Raw genomic sequence first — 17,087 nt, forward strand, 5'->3', positions numbered from 1 at the left:
CTTGGTGTGTGTCTCTAAGGTGGTGGAGGGTGCGAGTGACTGCCGTGGTGGCTGTATGGGCGGGATTTTCTGTACCCGCCCACCGCCAGGACCTTCCGCTCCCGCCGCAAGTCAATGGGCGTGTGGCTGCCCGGGTCGGGGCTGGAAATTGAGAATTTGTCGTCGTTATCGTCGTCATCCTCCTCAGTCCTTTGTGGGCTTGGACTGCTGCTGGACACAGTTTCAGGGTCTGGCCTTGCCCTCTTCCTGCTGGCACCTGTAATGGAAAGAGGAGAGAATGGGTGACTGGGAGGGCTGCCTCCTACATTGCACTGAGCATCACCCTTAAGTTTCTGTGTACAGAGATTAAGCATGCTTCCTCATTGGATGGCTGGGGGAGGCCTGCCTCGCTCTCACCACATGAATGGTCATGGGCCTCCCCTTCCAGCTCGGCAGCCCATTCTTCGTATTCAGAAGGGGTGTTGATTGGGCACGCCACCTCCTGTCTTCTCTCCCTCAAGCTTGTTATTTGCTAACTTGTCTTGCATAAGGAAAAAGGATGGTTAGTGAGCACTTGTGATGCAGGTGATGTTTGCATGCTGCCAATCTTCACCATCAACCCACTGGCAACTATGTACCATGTGAAAGATGCACTGCTGCTGGTCCACAAGGGTACTTCAGCAGCACCCTCCCGAGCTGTGAGTTCCAGCAGCCAGAAGGACAAGGACAACATAGGCATGGCAGCAGCAGCATCTGCAGTTGCTCTCCATGCCAACTCCCCCCCCAAAAAATAATTTGCGCCCTTGATGTGGCTGGGTCAGCGACCCACAATTGTCTCCCTACCTACAAACTACATGGGCTGAAGAGGGGCTATGAGGCCCAGCAGATGATGGCCTTGCCACTGAGGCTATGTCCCAGCTCCCATTCAATGAGGTGAGTATGGGAAGTAGAGGATGTACTTATTCTGACCATGCGGATGAGGTCATTCATTCTTTTCCTGCACTGCAGGGCAGTCCTTCTGTGCGTGGAGTTGGCACTCACCACCCTGGTGACTCCTCCCATGCAGAGGTGGTGAGATGGGTGGCCCTCCTCCTCCTGGCTGAACCTTGGTGCTGTTGCTGGTTGGACCTAGGCCCTGGAGCGGACAACTCTGCCCATACGGTCTAATCAATAATTAAAGTGCAATTTTCCCCATTAAATTGACTTTAGAAATGCCAAATCTTTCATGTTTGATCATCAGATATGGGTAGGTTGGTATAGTGGCAATTGTACTAAACTAATAATCCAGAGGTTTGAAAGGATAATCTGGAGAAATTAGTTGAAATCCCCCCATGGTAGCTGGGGAATTTAAATTAAGTAAATAGTATCAGTAATAGTGGCCATAAAGCTACCAGATTTTCATAAAAACCCGTCTGATGTGATTGACCTGCTGGGTTCACTCATGCCTTTTAAGGAAGGAAATCTAGCATCCTTGCCTATGTATGAGTCCAGACATACAGCAATGTGGTTGACTTTTAACTAGCCTCTGAAATGGCTTAGCAAGCCAATCAGTTGTATTCAAGAAAGTGGCTCACCATCACTTCCTTAAGGGCAATTAGGAATGAGCAATAAGCTTTGGCCTTATCAGTGATGTCCACATCCTGTCAATTATTTTTTAAAAAAACATACAATTTTACTGAGTTGTAAAATTTTGATTTTAATAAATGTTTCACAGGGTCTATAAAGCCAAAATAGTTGAACAGGGAGCATTATACTGACAGAGAAGAGCTTTGCCCCTCAATGAGTGGTAATGGTTTTTCCAGTATCACTGTTGGTAGTATTTCTAGAAAACCCCTTCCTCCTGTAGTTCACATTTTCTCAACAGTAGATTTTATGCCTGGTGACACGTACTTTGCTGAGCAGTTTCTGGTATGAAGAAGTTTTCTTTGTGAAAAAGGTGCAGTGTTAGTCAAGCATTTGCAAAACTGGAGTTCCTCAGTTGAAGATCAGACCCTGTGATGTGTTCATCAGCACAAAGCCCACAAAACTCAGTCAACTTACTGGGATCAGACCAGCATTCGGTGCTTAATGTTCAGTAAGAATGACATTGACAAAAAAGGAAGCTTTGATATGCCAGTCTTTTTGTTAACTGTCATGTTCCTTTCCTCAATCTTGGAGTAACTTCTTAATTCCCTATACATTCATGCTTAGGTAAGTGTGATGGTTAATGTGAAAAACAAAAATAGAAAATATTGGTCATTCTGCAGGTCAGTCAATACCTGTGGAGATAACTGCTAGATTGAAGTTTCAGGTGTGGACTACAGATGTGATTGACCTCCTGAGTGGATTCCAGGATTTTCTGCTTTTGTTTCAGATTTCCAGTAGTTCATTGCATTTCGCAATGTTTGTTGTAGGTTGTATTGACACCGCCCAGAGGCAAGATTGCCATGTTCCAGAAATTAGGTTGTTAGACAAAATAGATGAATTCCAGTGCTCTGCTGCCTAATTTTGTTCCACAAGACAAGTATTCAGTTAAATTTGCTGCTCACATCTTCATTGTGTCTGCTGTAGTGAAATATTGAATTTTATACAAAAATAGAGTGCCATTAATTTAAAAAGTCTGATGGCAGATGGATATAAATATGGTCCACTGTGAGGTCCAGTTTGAAAACCTATGAAACCTATAAAATGTAAATAGAAACACAAGGCTGTTTATATATTCAACTACAAAATAAGGTGTAATAGTGAAACAAAAATGAATGAAATTTGGGATAATGTCAAAAAGACCATTAGAAAATCCTTCAAACCAGTGTAACTCACCAAAACTTAATGGAAATGATCATATTTGTAGATAACAATTGAGGTTTGGCAGCAGAATGCCACTACTGTTTGAATGAGCATCTTTTCCCCTTTAACAACTCCCATTATATTAAAAGAGTAAAAATTGCTATTGATTAGAGAAAAAATAGTTTAAGTTATTCCTGTAGTGTACAGCCCAAACTAAATAAAATAATCCTTTTTCCCCAGGTTCAGAATGATCAGTGTCAAGCAATGGATGATGACTCAAAATGGATAAGAAGAACAGAAAGATATGAATGGGACCATCATACAGTAGGTGTTGAGATCTGAAAATTGTGCTAAAATACTTTCAGTCCCTGTTCTTAGTCTTCCCTGCGGCTTTTTAGTTTTCACAAATATTTCTTGGGTATTGAAACTCTGCTCGATGCTCTATCACAAACAAGCTGACCAGCAGCAGTGGGAGTAGTAACGTTATTGAATTATTATTTGGCGGCATGTTACACTTATACATCATCTTGCTATTTATTATATTACTCCTCTACGTCTATAGATGTTGATTGATGCGGAAAGATTTTTTGCTATAGTGTAAGGGAAATATCTGTTAATATTATAAAACATTATCCCCTGCACTAAAAATGTGAGAACTCTGTGTTCTCCCAATTCTGGCTCTTTGTGCATTCCCCAGCTCCTTCACCTTACCATTGGCAACCATGTCTTCAGTCATCTAAGCTTTGAATTTCTTCTTCAAGCCTTTTGGCCTTTCCACCTCTCTCTCCTTTTATGAGATGCTGCTAAAAACCTACTTGTTTGTCCAATGTTTGACCACCTGTCCTAACATCTCCACCTTTGGATTGGTGCCAGTTTCTGCCTGATGATGCTGCTGTTAACAACTTGGGACATTTTAAAGGCATTAACCGGTGCTATATAATGCAAGTTGTTGTTGCAGTACACACAAAAAAGATGCAGTATTGAACACACAATATTCACTTTTTGTACAGAAGGAACTGTTGTTAGCTCCAGAGCTCCAACCTTTTTCTGTGAAAGTGGCCATCCATTCAAGGCATCTTGTTGAAGTGCCACAATTGCAGAATGCAAAGGGTGCCTGGAGATAAAAAAAAATGCTTATTCAGGAGAAATTGTGCCATTAGTTACACTTAAATGTTTAATAAGGAATGTGCTTGATGCACCAGAAGATCATTATCTGAACCTCAAAAAGGCAAATAAGATCAGAAAGAGATCAAACAAAACAAGAGAATCAAATTCAGAAACCAGCAAAGCATATCTACAAGTACATGTTTGGAAATTTGGAGTCTTGTATAACGGTCACCTTCCTTTTTCTCTGATCCAAGTGTTGCGCAGCCTCTGGATTAATTCTTACTGAAATTTACAGGCTGTATTTATATTTTCAGTTCAGGAAGAATCAATATTTCTCCTCTTTCTACCTGCAAGTGTAATTTACGCTGGTTAATGGTTTGTGTTTGGAAGCAGGTCGTGCAACATTAGGAATGGATACAGTGCCTTTGTCCACTGTTTCAAACCCTTTATTTTAAATAACCTCTTGCTTAAAATATTGGATAAGAAATTATATATGGCCATGCTAAAATATTTGTTACTAACATTATATAGTGCACTTCCAACCTGATGGCTTCATATGCCTCACAGATAAATATGTGTTGGTATTTTTTGTTTTGGAATTACTAATTTTGCATTCTTATAATTTTAAGTTTAGAAAAAAAAATGAAGAAATATGGATAAAAGAAGGAAACCAGTAGCAGCTTGCATTTATATTGCTCCCGAATTGTAATAACAATGTCCCAGGCTGCTTCAGGACACTGAGGAACAGTGATAGGTGAGCATGGAGTGAGAATCCAATGCTGACTGCCACTCCGAGGAAGTTGCGGCCCATAGTCAAAGAGATTGGTCACCTCAAAAGTCTCATCAATATCTGAGTGCAAACGATAAGTATGGATCACAGTGCAGACAAAAGAGTGGCACATGTATCATTTAGCTTCAGTGATAAGAATGGAAAGCAGAGTTCAATTTTCTAGGAAGGTTGAAAGTGCAGGTAGCTTTGTAGCTGCTGAGGATGTCAAAAGTGGCAAAATGGCTGTAGTAAGCGCTAACATTAGTAAAAGTTAGTCTGAGGAGATTGAAATAGCACAATGTGGAAGTATTTAATTAATATTTCAGAATGTACGACTAAAGTAGACAAAGGTTCCGTGACCAAAGGGCTTTTGACCAATTAGCGAAAGTAGAAAGAGAGGGGATGAAAAGGAAGTTAGAAATAGAACAGCAGAGGATGCATGCTGATTTGTATGTTTGGAGGATATCTGAGATAATGTGGGACAGGGTTATGAAGAAACTTAATTTTGAATAGATTCTGTGAACAATGGACAGCAGGTGGAACTGACTGAAGGAACCATACAGAATTTGAAGGCTCTCTGAAGCCATCAGGTGTTTTAGGTGGACAGCAATCTTTGACACCCAAGATCACAAACTACGTAGCAAAGTAGTTCAAAGTGCTTACAAGGCAGTAGAAAACCGTGTCAATGTACACCAGTACTACCCCCACTTAAGTAAAACCATGTAAGATTATGTATGTCACATTGTTCTATTTCAATTCTCTTTGAAGTACCAGTTTACTTCATGCCCTAGCTGAACAGTTAAAGAAAACTTTTAAAAGAAAGACACTTTGTGAGCAAATTTGAAGAGTATAGTCAGCTGATATAGTGTCCACTCTGCACTAACTGCTGATAGCCATGATGATGGTGTGTATAGATTTTATTGGTATAGGGGGAAAGGATGTATTCAGTCCACTGCAGGCCATCACAGAGCGTGTGGCAACTCCAGGGACATCTGCAGTGGAGCCTGCACCATCAGAGGCTTTATGCTCCACCCGAATGTGATCTAGAATGTGCTTTCCTGATTTCTAGATGCTGCTAGTCTGTATTCACTGAACTGTCACAAACGGTTCTATAGCTCTAATCGCTGTTTTAAATTTGCTGCCACACAGATCTTGGGTATAGAGGTCCAAGATCCCAGAACAAGACATTGCTAGAGTTAAGGTGGATAAGGGTGTTGGCTATTGGGACAGATCCACAGTGACCTTTTTTTAGCATGCCTCTTGCACTGTACAGATGTTAGTAATTGCAGAGAATCAGGCGGTCCCTTCTGGTGTGGACTTAGTTTTGCGATCAGATAATCATAGAAGCATGTGTCTGAATTTCTCACCTGTGTTCTGCTGACAGGATGAACTCAAAGTTGTTGTATTTTGTTCCCTACCATATCATTTCAGTAGGCATGGGTGGTCCTATCACGGCAGTTCTCCTAAAATTTTCGTCATTTGTTCCCATAACTTATGAATATGGGAGCTGATAAGCTCCAACATTGCCACCTTTACCTGGACATTTCTCATGGTGCTCCTGATAGGAAGATGCCTTTGAACTTTGAAGATGGCAATCCTTCTCCATATTCTGCAGCAGCAACTCAAATGCTGCATCCCCAGATGAACAGTTCTGCTCCAATGCTCTCTGCTTTCTATTGCCAACCAAGCAATTTTGTATTTTGCAAAGATTTATTGCAGTTTCCCTTTAAGTGTGAGTAGCCTTATTTTTAAGTGCTGCTGTTCTGTCAAGTTTCCTATTCCTGGAATCAGTGAGTTTCCTGCGCCTGAGTCAATTTGCATAGAAGGAATGATAATAAATTAATCCTGAGAAATTGCAGCAATCAACTCCACAGACAAAATTTACAGCACATGAGCAAATGGCATATGGTGCTGCCTGCACTGAATCACCAGAACATGTACCTTCCTGTTACCATGGTTCCCATTTAACATTCTGTTTATGCAAGAGATTCAAAGATTTCTGGACTTTACATTTTTAAAAGGAAAGCTGTTGTGGGGGTAATTTTGCATAGAAACCAGGAGCACAGTTGGTAATTGTCATGCTGTGAAGGTGCAGTGCTTTTTAAATTGTGGGGGGAAATGTGCAGCAAACTCCCCCATGTTGTTGCCATTTTCCTCCCATCTGCTTCAAACAATAAAAATGTTTCATGAAACTTTGTACATTAATTTCCATATCTCACTGGAAATGGAAGCTTAAATAAATAGATGTCTCCACAACAGTCTGGATAAACCAGTTTAAACACAAGAGGAATTTTCTCAGCTGCTACTCACATTGACTCTGTTCTTCATTTTGATCTTAGTACAAAATAAGCAGGGTATTGCTATTGAACAGTCCTTTACCATAGGGTTGTTTTTAACCCTAGTTCTATTGAGATTGCTAAGTGCTCCCTGGCAAAAGCCATTAACCTTAAATGAGTGTTAAATGGTACAAGTTGAACGGCAGTCAATATTTACTTTTATTACAATATGGCACAGTAAGTGTTTTATTGTCTTTTGGAAAAGCTGCCAATGGAGGAAATGTTTAACATGATGCACATAAACTCATTCTCCATTTCTTTTACGCAAAACTTTTAAAGTCGTGAGCCAGTTTACAATTTAAGAGGCCAGGCAAGAGACTAACTTATGATCATATTGCAAGTACTGCTTGTAAGTTCATCACCAGGAGGGACATGAGAGTTGTTCAGGGTGAAGGCATTCTTGTTTTTAAGTCTTTACTTACCGATCATGATTATACAGCTCAGGTTGGAAAAGGAAATGATGGACATTTTAATCATTTTGGATTAAAACTGTAAAATATTTACTTTCGCAGCATTTAGCAACTTATCTTTTTAACTGGGAATTTAAGTACATTTTGAGTCAAAAGAATGGCTGAATTATTACACTTTTTAAAGAAGACCGAACATTCTACAAGTTTTGTTTACACACATGGGGCAGAATTTTCCGCTCATCAGGTGGGTGTGTGCCTGACCTGAACGAGTGTAAAATGACGTGCAATAACGTTGGGTGTGTGTCCCGGCCCCAGTCACGCAATATTTCGGTCGGTGGGCGCTCATGGGAGTCGGAGCTTCACCCGCCATTAATTAAGGGGCCAGTTAAGGCCCTTGACAACTCAACTGATGGCAATTTAATGTTGCACATGTGATTTTTCACTCGTTGCATGGCAAAATGGGCAGGCAGGCCACAAATTGCAAAACCTCATCCAGGGGCAGGATAACAAGGGTCAGCAGCATTGCCAGTGTGAGTAGTGAGAAGTTTTGGTGATAGTTTGCTGCTGGTTGCTTCTCGGCACTTGGCAGCTTCAACTCTGTTCGGGGCTTCATTCTTAGCATATCCACGAGTCTTTCAGGACTCATTGGTGAGTCCAAGGCCCCCTGAGGATTTGGACCATGTGAACCCTTCCAGGTCTCAGACAGCCTTCCCTTACCCTGGTGGAGGCACCTCCTCTGAGGAAGAAGAGAAGAGTGGAAGGGAGAGGAGGCCATGTGTCCCAGTGCAGCTTCCAGGGGAGGGACCTGTGGGGGTAGAGGTGCAGGCACAAGGGGTGCAGGGCCAGCAGGTAGCCCAAGGCAGAAGGGCTGCAGGAGATGCCACTATCTTGCTGCCAGGGTTTACAGGCAGCGATGCAGCTACCTCAATATGTCCGATGTGCAATGCCAAAGGAGGCTCCAGCTCTCCAGGGAAACAGTGACCTCCATTTGTCAGATGAGCGGGCCTGAGGTCAGCTCCAACTGTGTGGGTGGACACCCCATCCAGTGGCTCTGAAGGTCACTGGGGCCCTCAACTTCTATGCCTCCGGCTCTCTCCAGGGATCAGTGGGGGGTCTATGTGGAGTCTACCAATCAGCTGTCCATCGTTGCATCAAGCTGGTGACAGAAGCTCTGTTCAGGTGGATATTACCTTTCCTTCATTTCCATATGGACGAGGCCAGCCAGGCTGAGTGAGCCAGAGACTTTGCAGCGATTGCTGGATTCCCCAGCATCCAAGGTGCCATCGACTGCACATGTTGCCATGAAGGCACCAGTGGGTCAGCCAGATGCCTTTATCAACAGGAAGGGATTCCACTTCATGAACGTTCAGATAGTGTGTGTGACCACAAGATGCAGATTCTGCAAGTCTGTGCAAGAGACCCTGGCAGCTCCCATGATGTGTACATCCTCAGACACTCCCAGGTGCCAAAGCTCTTCAGTGCTTCAGCCCAGTTGGATGAATGACAGGGGGTGACAAGGGCTATCCCCTGAAAGGGTGGCTCATGGCGCCTCTCCGCTACCCAAGAACAGAAGCTGAGCAGCAGTACAACAGGAGCCATGCCTCCACAAGGGCGGTGGTAGAGAAACCATAGGTCTTCAAAATGCGCTTCCAATGCCAGGACAGTTCAGGGATTGCACTAAAATACCCCCCCAGATCATGTGTCATTGATTGTGGTTGTATGTTGCGCTCTCCACCATTTGGCACTGGCAAATGGGGACCCACTGGAGGAAGAGGATCTTGATGCAGCTGCACAGGCCTCAGAGGATGAATCCAGTAGTGAGTCAGAAGAGGAGCATGGTGAGGAGAATGCTGAGGGCATGGAGGCAGACCTCAGTAACCTCCAGGAAGACAGGGACACCAGGGACACCTTGAGCCAACGTTTCTTCAGCTAGGCTGTCAAATAAGCGCCACCACCTCATGCCAGGGCTGCCATCACCATCCTGGATCTCAGAAATTGCCCTTTCCTTTGCCCTCAAGACACACTCAGTGCCTGTGCTATAAAGTTTTGAGCCACCCACATCCAGCATTACACACTGGTGTACCCTGCACCTACAAAACAAACAAAGCATACTCAGGCCAATAATACAAAAGCAAATGTAATAATGTTGACACTCAGATAATGAACAGATGGTCACATGGTAAAAAAAAATGGGAGAGCAAAAGATCACCTGTGATCCGTCCCTTTTGTGCTTAAAGTGTTTTAAACTTACATTTACGGGTGCTACACCTAGGTGCTCCCCCTTCGCTGGCACCAGCATTTGAGACAGCCAGCTGACTCTGCTATCTTGTTGGCCTTGATGACCTTGGTGGTTGTCATCTGGCCAGTGGAGCCAGTGCTGACCCTGCCTGGGAAGGAGTGGCCAGTGCCATGGCTGGCATTTCTCCAGTCACCACAGCCTCATCAGATGCCACGGTCACTGGCAGAGAGGCAGAGGAGCTGCTTCCATCATCCGGAGCGCCCTGAGAGGAGCCCGCAGAGACGACAAGCAGCTTGTGTGCCAATGTGAGGTTGCTGTGGACCTTCCTGCTTGCCATTGATGGATGGGCACCTAGCTGGGATACTGGGTGCCTTATCCATCCTGAGGTCAGTGCCTGTGTGAGGACTTGAAGGCCCGAGCGCAACACCAGGACCCCCTGATTCTGTTCCTGGAGCAGCCTCTCCATGAGAGTCGCCACTCTCTCAATGGAGGAGGCAGTACGCTCGGCCATGATGGTCAATGCAGTGCTTACACTTCGCCTGGATTCCTCCATCGTGGAGACCATGGCCGCATACCCTCATGGATCTCCGCCAGACCGCACACCCTGCTGGATATCCAGCATCTGTTGCCTAATGAACAATTCCAGAGGCTCATTATCCGCCTTCAACTGAACATCGTCTTGGTTTCCAGCAGTCCTCTGACAGCCAGTGCCCTGGGCACACTCTGCCTCCACCTGTACCTCAAGCGAGTGTGAAGTGCCCTCACCAATGTGCACCAATGTACTAGCTGCTGAACTAATGCCCATCAAGGTGCTTGTACCTTCGCTGTTTCCTGCTTCAGCGGGTGTGACACAGGTGCTTCTGGAGCCTGGTGGTCCTCTGGTGTCAGGGGTAGCTCTTGAAGGTCCTGCGCTTGGCTTCTTGGTGGTAGATCTAAGGAGAAGAAGGACATGTCATTAGTTTAAGTCACCGCACAGTCACTGTGCATGCCAGGCACCCTGGTGAGACACTGGAGACCTGCATCATGGTGACATCGTCTTTCAAGGATCAATGAGGAACCCAGTCTAGAGGCTCCCATCAGTGATGAGACTGCACAGGATTGTTTGCACCATCCGAAACTCTCATCTCAGTGCACTGCACTCTTACCTTCGTCTGACACCCCAGCCTCTCCTTGGCCAGTTGACCGAGGTCCGTGGTGCCTCTCCAGCTCCAAGGCATCCTGCTCGTATCTTGTAAGTTTTGGGAGGTTTGGGGGGCCTCTGCCAATCCACAACCTCTCAATATTGTTGTGGGATGTCTTCTCCTGAAAGGACAGAGGAGCATTGATTAGTCTCCTCTCTACGGCAGTGCCATTGCAGCCGGGCCAACCCCACCTGAGGAGCACCTGGCAGGGCACATCCGAGTCGTGGCCCTCGAGACACAAGGCACTCGGTCAAAGCAGCCAGGACTCACCCCCTTGGCCAGCTCTGGAGTCATTGCCATTTGGCACTCAGACTCTGACACCCCTGAGCTCCACAGAGGGGTGGCCAGCCTAAAACACTTCTGCACACTGACCCACGCCAACACAGTACTCACCCTTCCTGAGCGCAACAGGTCATTAAACCTCTTCGGCACTGCACCCACCTGCGCCGCACCACATTCTGGATGCTCACCCGGGCTGCCACCTACTCCCATGCCCTTTTTTGTGAGGTGCGGTGGCCTCCTCCTCCCATCTCTGAGGACAAGGTTGTCCCTTCTGGCAGCCACCTCCTCCAGGAGGGCGGTGAGGCACTCATCGGAAAAATGGGACGCCAAGTTTCCAGCCGACCTCACCTCCCGCCTGGCGTCTACATCTTCGCTTACAGCCATTTCATTGCAGCAACTCCAATGTGTGCAGCCTCCCTTGGGCTGCCCACGCATTCTTGAACCGGCTGCTGGGCTGCTATTGGACCCAGCGGCCGACAGGCCCTCGCCCCTGCCTGCCCCTTCTCAAACGTTCTGCAGCCAGCGTTCATGCTGGGCAGGCCTTAATTGGCCCGCCAGCATGAAATCGCGGTCGCAGCTTGATCGCGGATGGCAGTCGGCTTCCTGTTCACCCCGCCAAGCCCGTCCAATGAGGGCAAAATTCTGCCCATGGAATCCCTACACATCAGGCCATAAGGTGCCTAACTATCTCATCCCCCTATCCATGGATGACAGTGATGATGTTGTAAGGCTGCTCTCCAACAGCCATTGCACTGTTTGCAGTTAATTTTAACATTGAAGAACGTGTGTCATCATCATCAGAACATTTTTGCACAAAAAAATTAGTTACTGAATGATTGACGTTGGAATCTGTTTTTGTAAACTTTGCTCTTCTGACTAATTTCATTTTATGTTGTCTTGAACAACAATAGGGAACTGGGTTTAGGTTAAGTGGCTCCAGTTGAAGCACCTTCCCGAATTTGACGGGTCAAACAATGGCCATCTATGCTGTCATTTGTATTAAGACTTGAGCTTTAACTGTCCTGTTTCAGAACAAGCTTTCTGTATGGCAGGATATTTGCATGTGTAAAAATAGAGAAAAATGATATGTAATTATAATTAATCATGACCATTAAACATCTCAAGGTGTTTTAATGCATGTAGACATTGTAATGTAGGTAATGCAGCAACCAATTTGTACACAGCAAAATCCCACAAACAAGTATCTGGTAACAAAATATGTGATAGCAGAACACCTGTTTTTGTGATGTTGGTTGAGGGCTAAACATTGGCCAGGACACTGGGCATAATTCCCCAACTTTTATTCAAAATGGTGCCATAAGATCTTTTATATCCACCCAAGAGGGCAGTCAGGCCTTCACTTTAATGTCTGATCCAAAAGGCTGCACCTCCAGCAGTGCAGCACTCCCATACTACTGCATTGGAGTGTCAGCCTTCATTTTTTTTTGTGCCTAAGTCCTGAAGTGGGACTTGAACCCAGAGGCAAGAGTGCTCCCCACTGACCCTTGGCTGATATATAAGAGACTCGGAAGGAAATATCCCTGCTTTGTGGACATTTAATTTGAATTCAGATAGGTCAAATTGAGCCCTGAGGTCAAAAGAAGTTGAGCATATTGTAAAGCAGGTTTGACATCTCAATAAATTTATACTCCACGTAATGTCACACTGAATTCTTATGAAACTACTGCCTCCAAAAAGTCTCACTTCATTCTACTCCTATATCAGGTTGACCTTGACATTACGATTCCACTGCAAGTTTAGCATTGGTTCAAAGTCGCAATCAATTTCCTGCAAACCCACATTTGTAGTGTAACTGTATCTTTTTATTCTATGGGATAGATTTTCAACTTGCCTTGTAAGAGTAGCACTGGCATTGTGAATCAGCTGAAATCATTGGATTGAAAATTGGGTGTTTTTTCATAACTGGAGGCTGATCCACAATGCCAGTTTTATGCCCAGGCGCCACATTGAAAATTTGCCCCAATGTATGGTTCTTCAATCACAATATCCATGGTATTGCCATCTGACCTGTATAAATCTTGTCCTTTTATATTTTCAGAATCATGTTTTGGTATTTTTTCCAGATTTTGAAATGTGTTCTTTTTCTTAAAAGGTACATTTGAATCGTGGCAATAATGTCTTGTACTGGCGGACAACAGGGTTTTCAATGAGTACGAAAGTGCTAAAGCCTGCTCTCATCAGAAACATCTTTATCACAGGTACATTGAAAGCTAGACTGAACCAATGAAATAGCCTATTTAATAATAAATGTTTCATAATGTAAACAGTTCCTTTTACTAAGTGTTATGTGGTTCTGTGGGATAATTCCTGAATTATGGTCATCCGGGAAGGAAATGGATGGAAGTAATACAACAGAAAGCAATCCGACTTGCTTCAAGCTATTTGTTCTGGTTTCCTGAAAACCTCGGTTGCATTTAATTGTCTACCTCTTGGGAATCTATTAATAATGTATTTCATATAAATTGGGTGCAATAGTTTCGTGGTTATGAACAAGAAACCCACAGGCTGTGATTCCAAAATTGGATTGAACCAAGTTTGGGTTGGTACCAGGAAAATAAAATGATCAAGAAAGCTGCCAGATTGTTCTGATTAAAAACCCCACTGGTTCACCAATGCCCTTGAGGTGTGAATCTGCCTTTTTCTTCCAGGCCAGATGGCCCACATACCAAACTATGGGATTTAATTCAATTTTGACATGCGATGCACAATGGGTAGTACATCTCGCCCCATTTTCCTTTGCTTTGAAGTCAATGGAAAGGAAAATGAAATGGGTTGAATAAAAGATGGCTGATCTGCTATTGTCCATTGTGCGCTCTCACTGAAACAGACTTTAACTCCTATCTGGTTAATGCTAATGAAGAGATATTCTTGGAAGTGCCGATCACATGGGCAAATATTGGACAACTGGGCTGGTTGGAGTACGCATCTAGAAAGGAATCCCTCTGATTTTTCAAAGTTTGCTGCAGCCAAGTGATCCAGGATATCTTGACACAGTTCCCTTTTGTTGTCTTCTACAGTGGTCTTGCAAGTCCCTCTGCTATTAATGTCACTGGAATCTCAATGGCCACCACCAACTTCTCAGAGCAATGAGAGGTGGGCAATAAAGATGGCCCTCGCAGTGTTTTCCACCTCCTGAGAATAATTTTATTTTAAAAGGAGACAAATAAAACATTAGAAATATGAAAATATTTTAGTGATTGGAGAGGTCATTGAAGTTTGTAGGCAATGGATGTAATCAAGCTCGATGGATAACCTGGCATGACACTATGTAGTTGTGTTGTGTGGGGGCTTTTCTAATGCAGACCATACCTTTTTAATCCAGCAATGACCTGCTCAAAGAGGTTTTGTACAGACATTTGCTGTGCACTGATTCCTCATACCATTTTTCAGTGCTTTGGGATCTTAATCTCCAGTCACTAGAGCTTTATTCTGTTTGAATCCAAACATGGTGCCCTTTTCCATAAACAACAAGGCCAGCAGCAGCATGACCCAAGTTCTCAGTTAAAAGCCCTGCTTCTCAGGCATTTTTGACATATGAGACCCTGTGACTAGCAGAAAGGTACTATATATTGAATACTGGGTCACCCTGTTTCTCATACAGAATAACAGATTACTGAAATATATGGATTTTATGATGTCTAGAAATGGTAGGGGGGGAGGATTAAATGACTTTGATGGAAAATATTCTTTGAGACATAAAATCCTCCCTTGTTTGAAAGGTTTTGAAAGCATTTTTATTAATCCTCTTAATAGATGGTTTCTATATTTTATATTATGATGGTGAGATGTAGCATTTGCCTGTAGCAAGTTTGAAACTTTCTGAATGACCAAGTAGAATTTTGTTGGAATGACAATGTATTACTTTTGATCAGTATTTTATTGTTAATCACATTTTTGCGTGCTTTGTGCCAGTAACTTTGTATTCTTTAATGTGGGGAAATAATTGGCATCACACCGAGTAGGTTCAACTGAATAGGTTTTATCAAATTTAAATGCTGATTATTCTACACACAATTTGTCTTGATGCAATTTTGTAATATTCGTAATAATATCAATCTTTCTGCAGTTTACCATTTTCAATCAAGATGGACTAGAACTTAGTGAAGCAAAGCTAAATGAATAGTATTAAATATAAAAGCAAAAAACTGCGGATGCTAGAAATCCAAAACAAAAACAAAAATATCTGGAAAAACTCAGCAGGTCTGGCAGCATCAGTGGAGAGGAGCACAGTTAACGTTTCGAGTCAGCATGACTCTTCAACAGAACTAAGGAAAAATAGAAAAGGGGTGAAATATAAGCTGGTTTAAGAGATGGGGGCGGGGGGGGGGAAGAGACAAGAAAAGCTGGATAGAGGACCTATGGAGATAAACAAAAGATGTCACAGACAAAAGGACAAAGAGGTGTTGAAGGTGATGATATTATCTAAAGGAATGTGCTGTAACCAAAACAACTCCCAGGCTAAATTTTTCTATACTGGAATATTTTTCATAGTTAGCATTTTTTTAATGCAGCACAGTCTGTGACAGTATAGAGAATAAAACTTATTTTAAAATGCATGGAACATGGCTTTCCCCTTCAATTCTTTGCAAGACTCTTTGGAACGTAACCATGTACACTGTTCTTCAAAATAATTAGCCTTATGAACTTTGCACGCTAGGACTAAAATAAATTATAAATATTGTAGTCATGTCAAAGCACAGCTCAGCCACATAATTATCATTTGTTTGAGTTTACGATACAATGACGTCCCTGAATTATTTTTTTTTTCTTTCTACTAGCTTATTTTCCTTCAATGGCCCCTTTAATTTCCCCCCATACCCTTTCTGTCTTGAAGGCAGTGGTTCATGCTAGAATATAATTCCATGGGTGGTTTTAGACTTCTGGGACTTAATCCAAATGGCCATTCTTCACGTGGGAGGCAAGATGGTCTGTGTTAGTACATTATTAAACTATGGTGCCATCACAACTGAAACTGATTCTATCCTCACCTGGCACAGACTTCCAAAAGCAATCAAAGGTTAATGATCAGTCGCAGAAAATCTGGCTTTCATCTTCAAGGGTTTTACAAAAAATAATTGTAGCTGCTGTATGTCATCAATAGCTGAGATTGATCAATTTGGCAATGACTTAAGGATCAAAGCCGGGCAGTTCCTGGCTTTTCTAATTTAACATGTACAAAATGATGTATTTACTCATTAAACGAAAGTAATTTAAATAAGTATTGATCAAGATTTTCATCAGGCCCAATGGTTGTTTCTCCTGCTTAGAGAAAGTCGGAAAATTATTTGTTCAGAATTTTTTTAACCCGTCCACATTGCACATTATTTTAACAATAGTCAGCAGAAAATTTAGCCACTAAGAGCAAACGTGTATGTTAGACTAGCTCAGTTGGTAGCAATCTTGCTTCTGCATCAGAAGGTTGTGGTTGGAGCCCAGATTGAGTACACAGCCCAGTTCAGGGATCAGCAACCTTAACAAGAAGAATAGCCACTTTCTAAATGTCGTCAAAAATGCAGTACCTTAAAAGCCCCAATTGCTGCTACTCAAATGCAATAATAATGAAAACAGGACAGACACATTTCGACAACGGTTTAAAGGTTTTTACAAAAATGTTGCTAATTGAACGATACTTCCTCACATGTACACTCTTAAGAAATCACTGAAAATAATAAAATAAACCGTTTAATTACCATCAAAATGGGTTTGATTGATCAAGATCTGGAGCCGCACATGAGTCCTTAATAAGGTGCATGCAGCTCTGGAGCTGTAGGTTGCAGACCCCTGGTCCAGGCTGACATTCCAGTGTGCCATTGATAGCAGTGTTCAACTTGGGATAAAATATTCAACTTAAGTTCTGACTGCCCATTTTGATAGTTGAGCTATATTAAAAATCCCATAACATGGGCCAAAGAAGAGCAACAAGATTTCTTTATGTCCTGCACAACAGTACTCTCTCAACCAATACCATGTAAAAACAGATTGACTAATTATTCATCA

At 43.1% G+C, this 17,087-nt stretch overlaps 1 protein-coding gene across 1 annotated transcript in view; it reads left to right on the forward strand.

The window, feature by feature from the left end:
- Positions 1-17,087, forward strand: part of elapor1 (endosome-lysosome associated apoptosis and autophagy regulator 1) — a 125,372-nt gene that overhangs the window by 41,198 nt on the left and 67,087 nt on the right. The window contains exons 5-6 of the mRNA XM_041195811.1: positions 2,986-3,069; positions 13,183-13,288. Coding sequence (XP_041051745.1) covers positions 2,986-3,069; positions 13,183-13,288 — 190 coding nt within the window. The remainder of the gene's footprint in view (positions 1-2,985; positions 3,070-13,182; positions 13,289-17,087) is intronic.

The sequence above is a fragment of the Carcharodon carcharias genome, chromosome 9, assembly GCF_017639515.1.
Source record: "Carcharodon carcharias isolate sCarCar2 chromosome 9, sCarCar2.pri, whole genome shotgun sequence".
Classification (NCBI taxonomy): Eukaryota; Metazoa; Chordata; class Chondrichthyes; order Lamniformes; family Lamnidae; genus Carcharodon; species Carcharodon carcharias.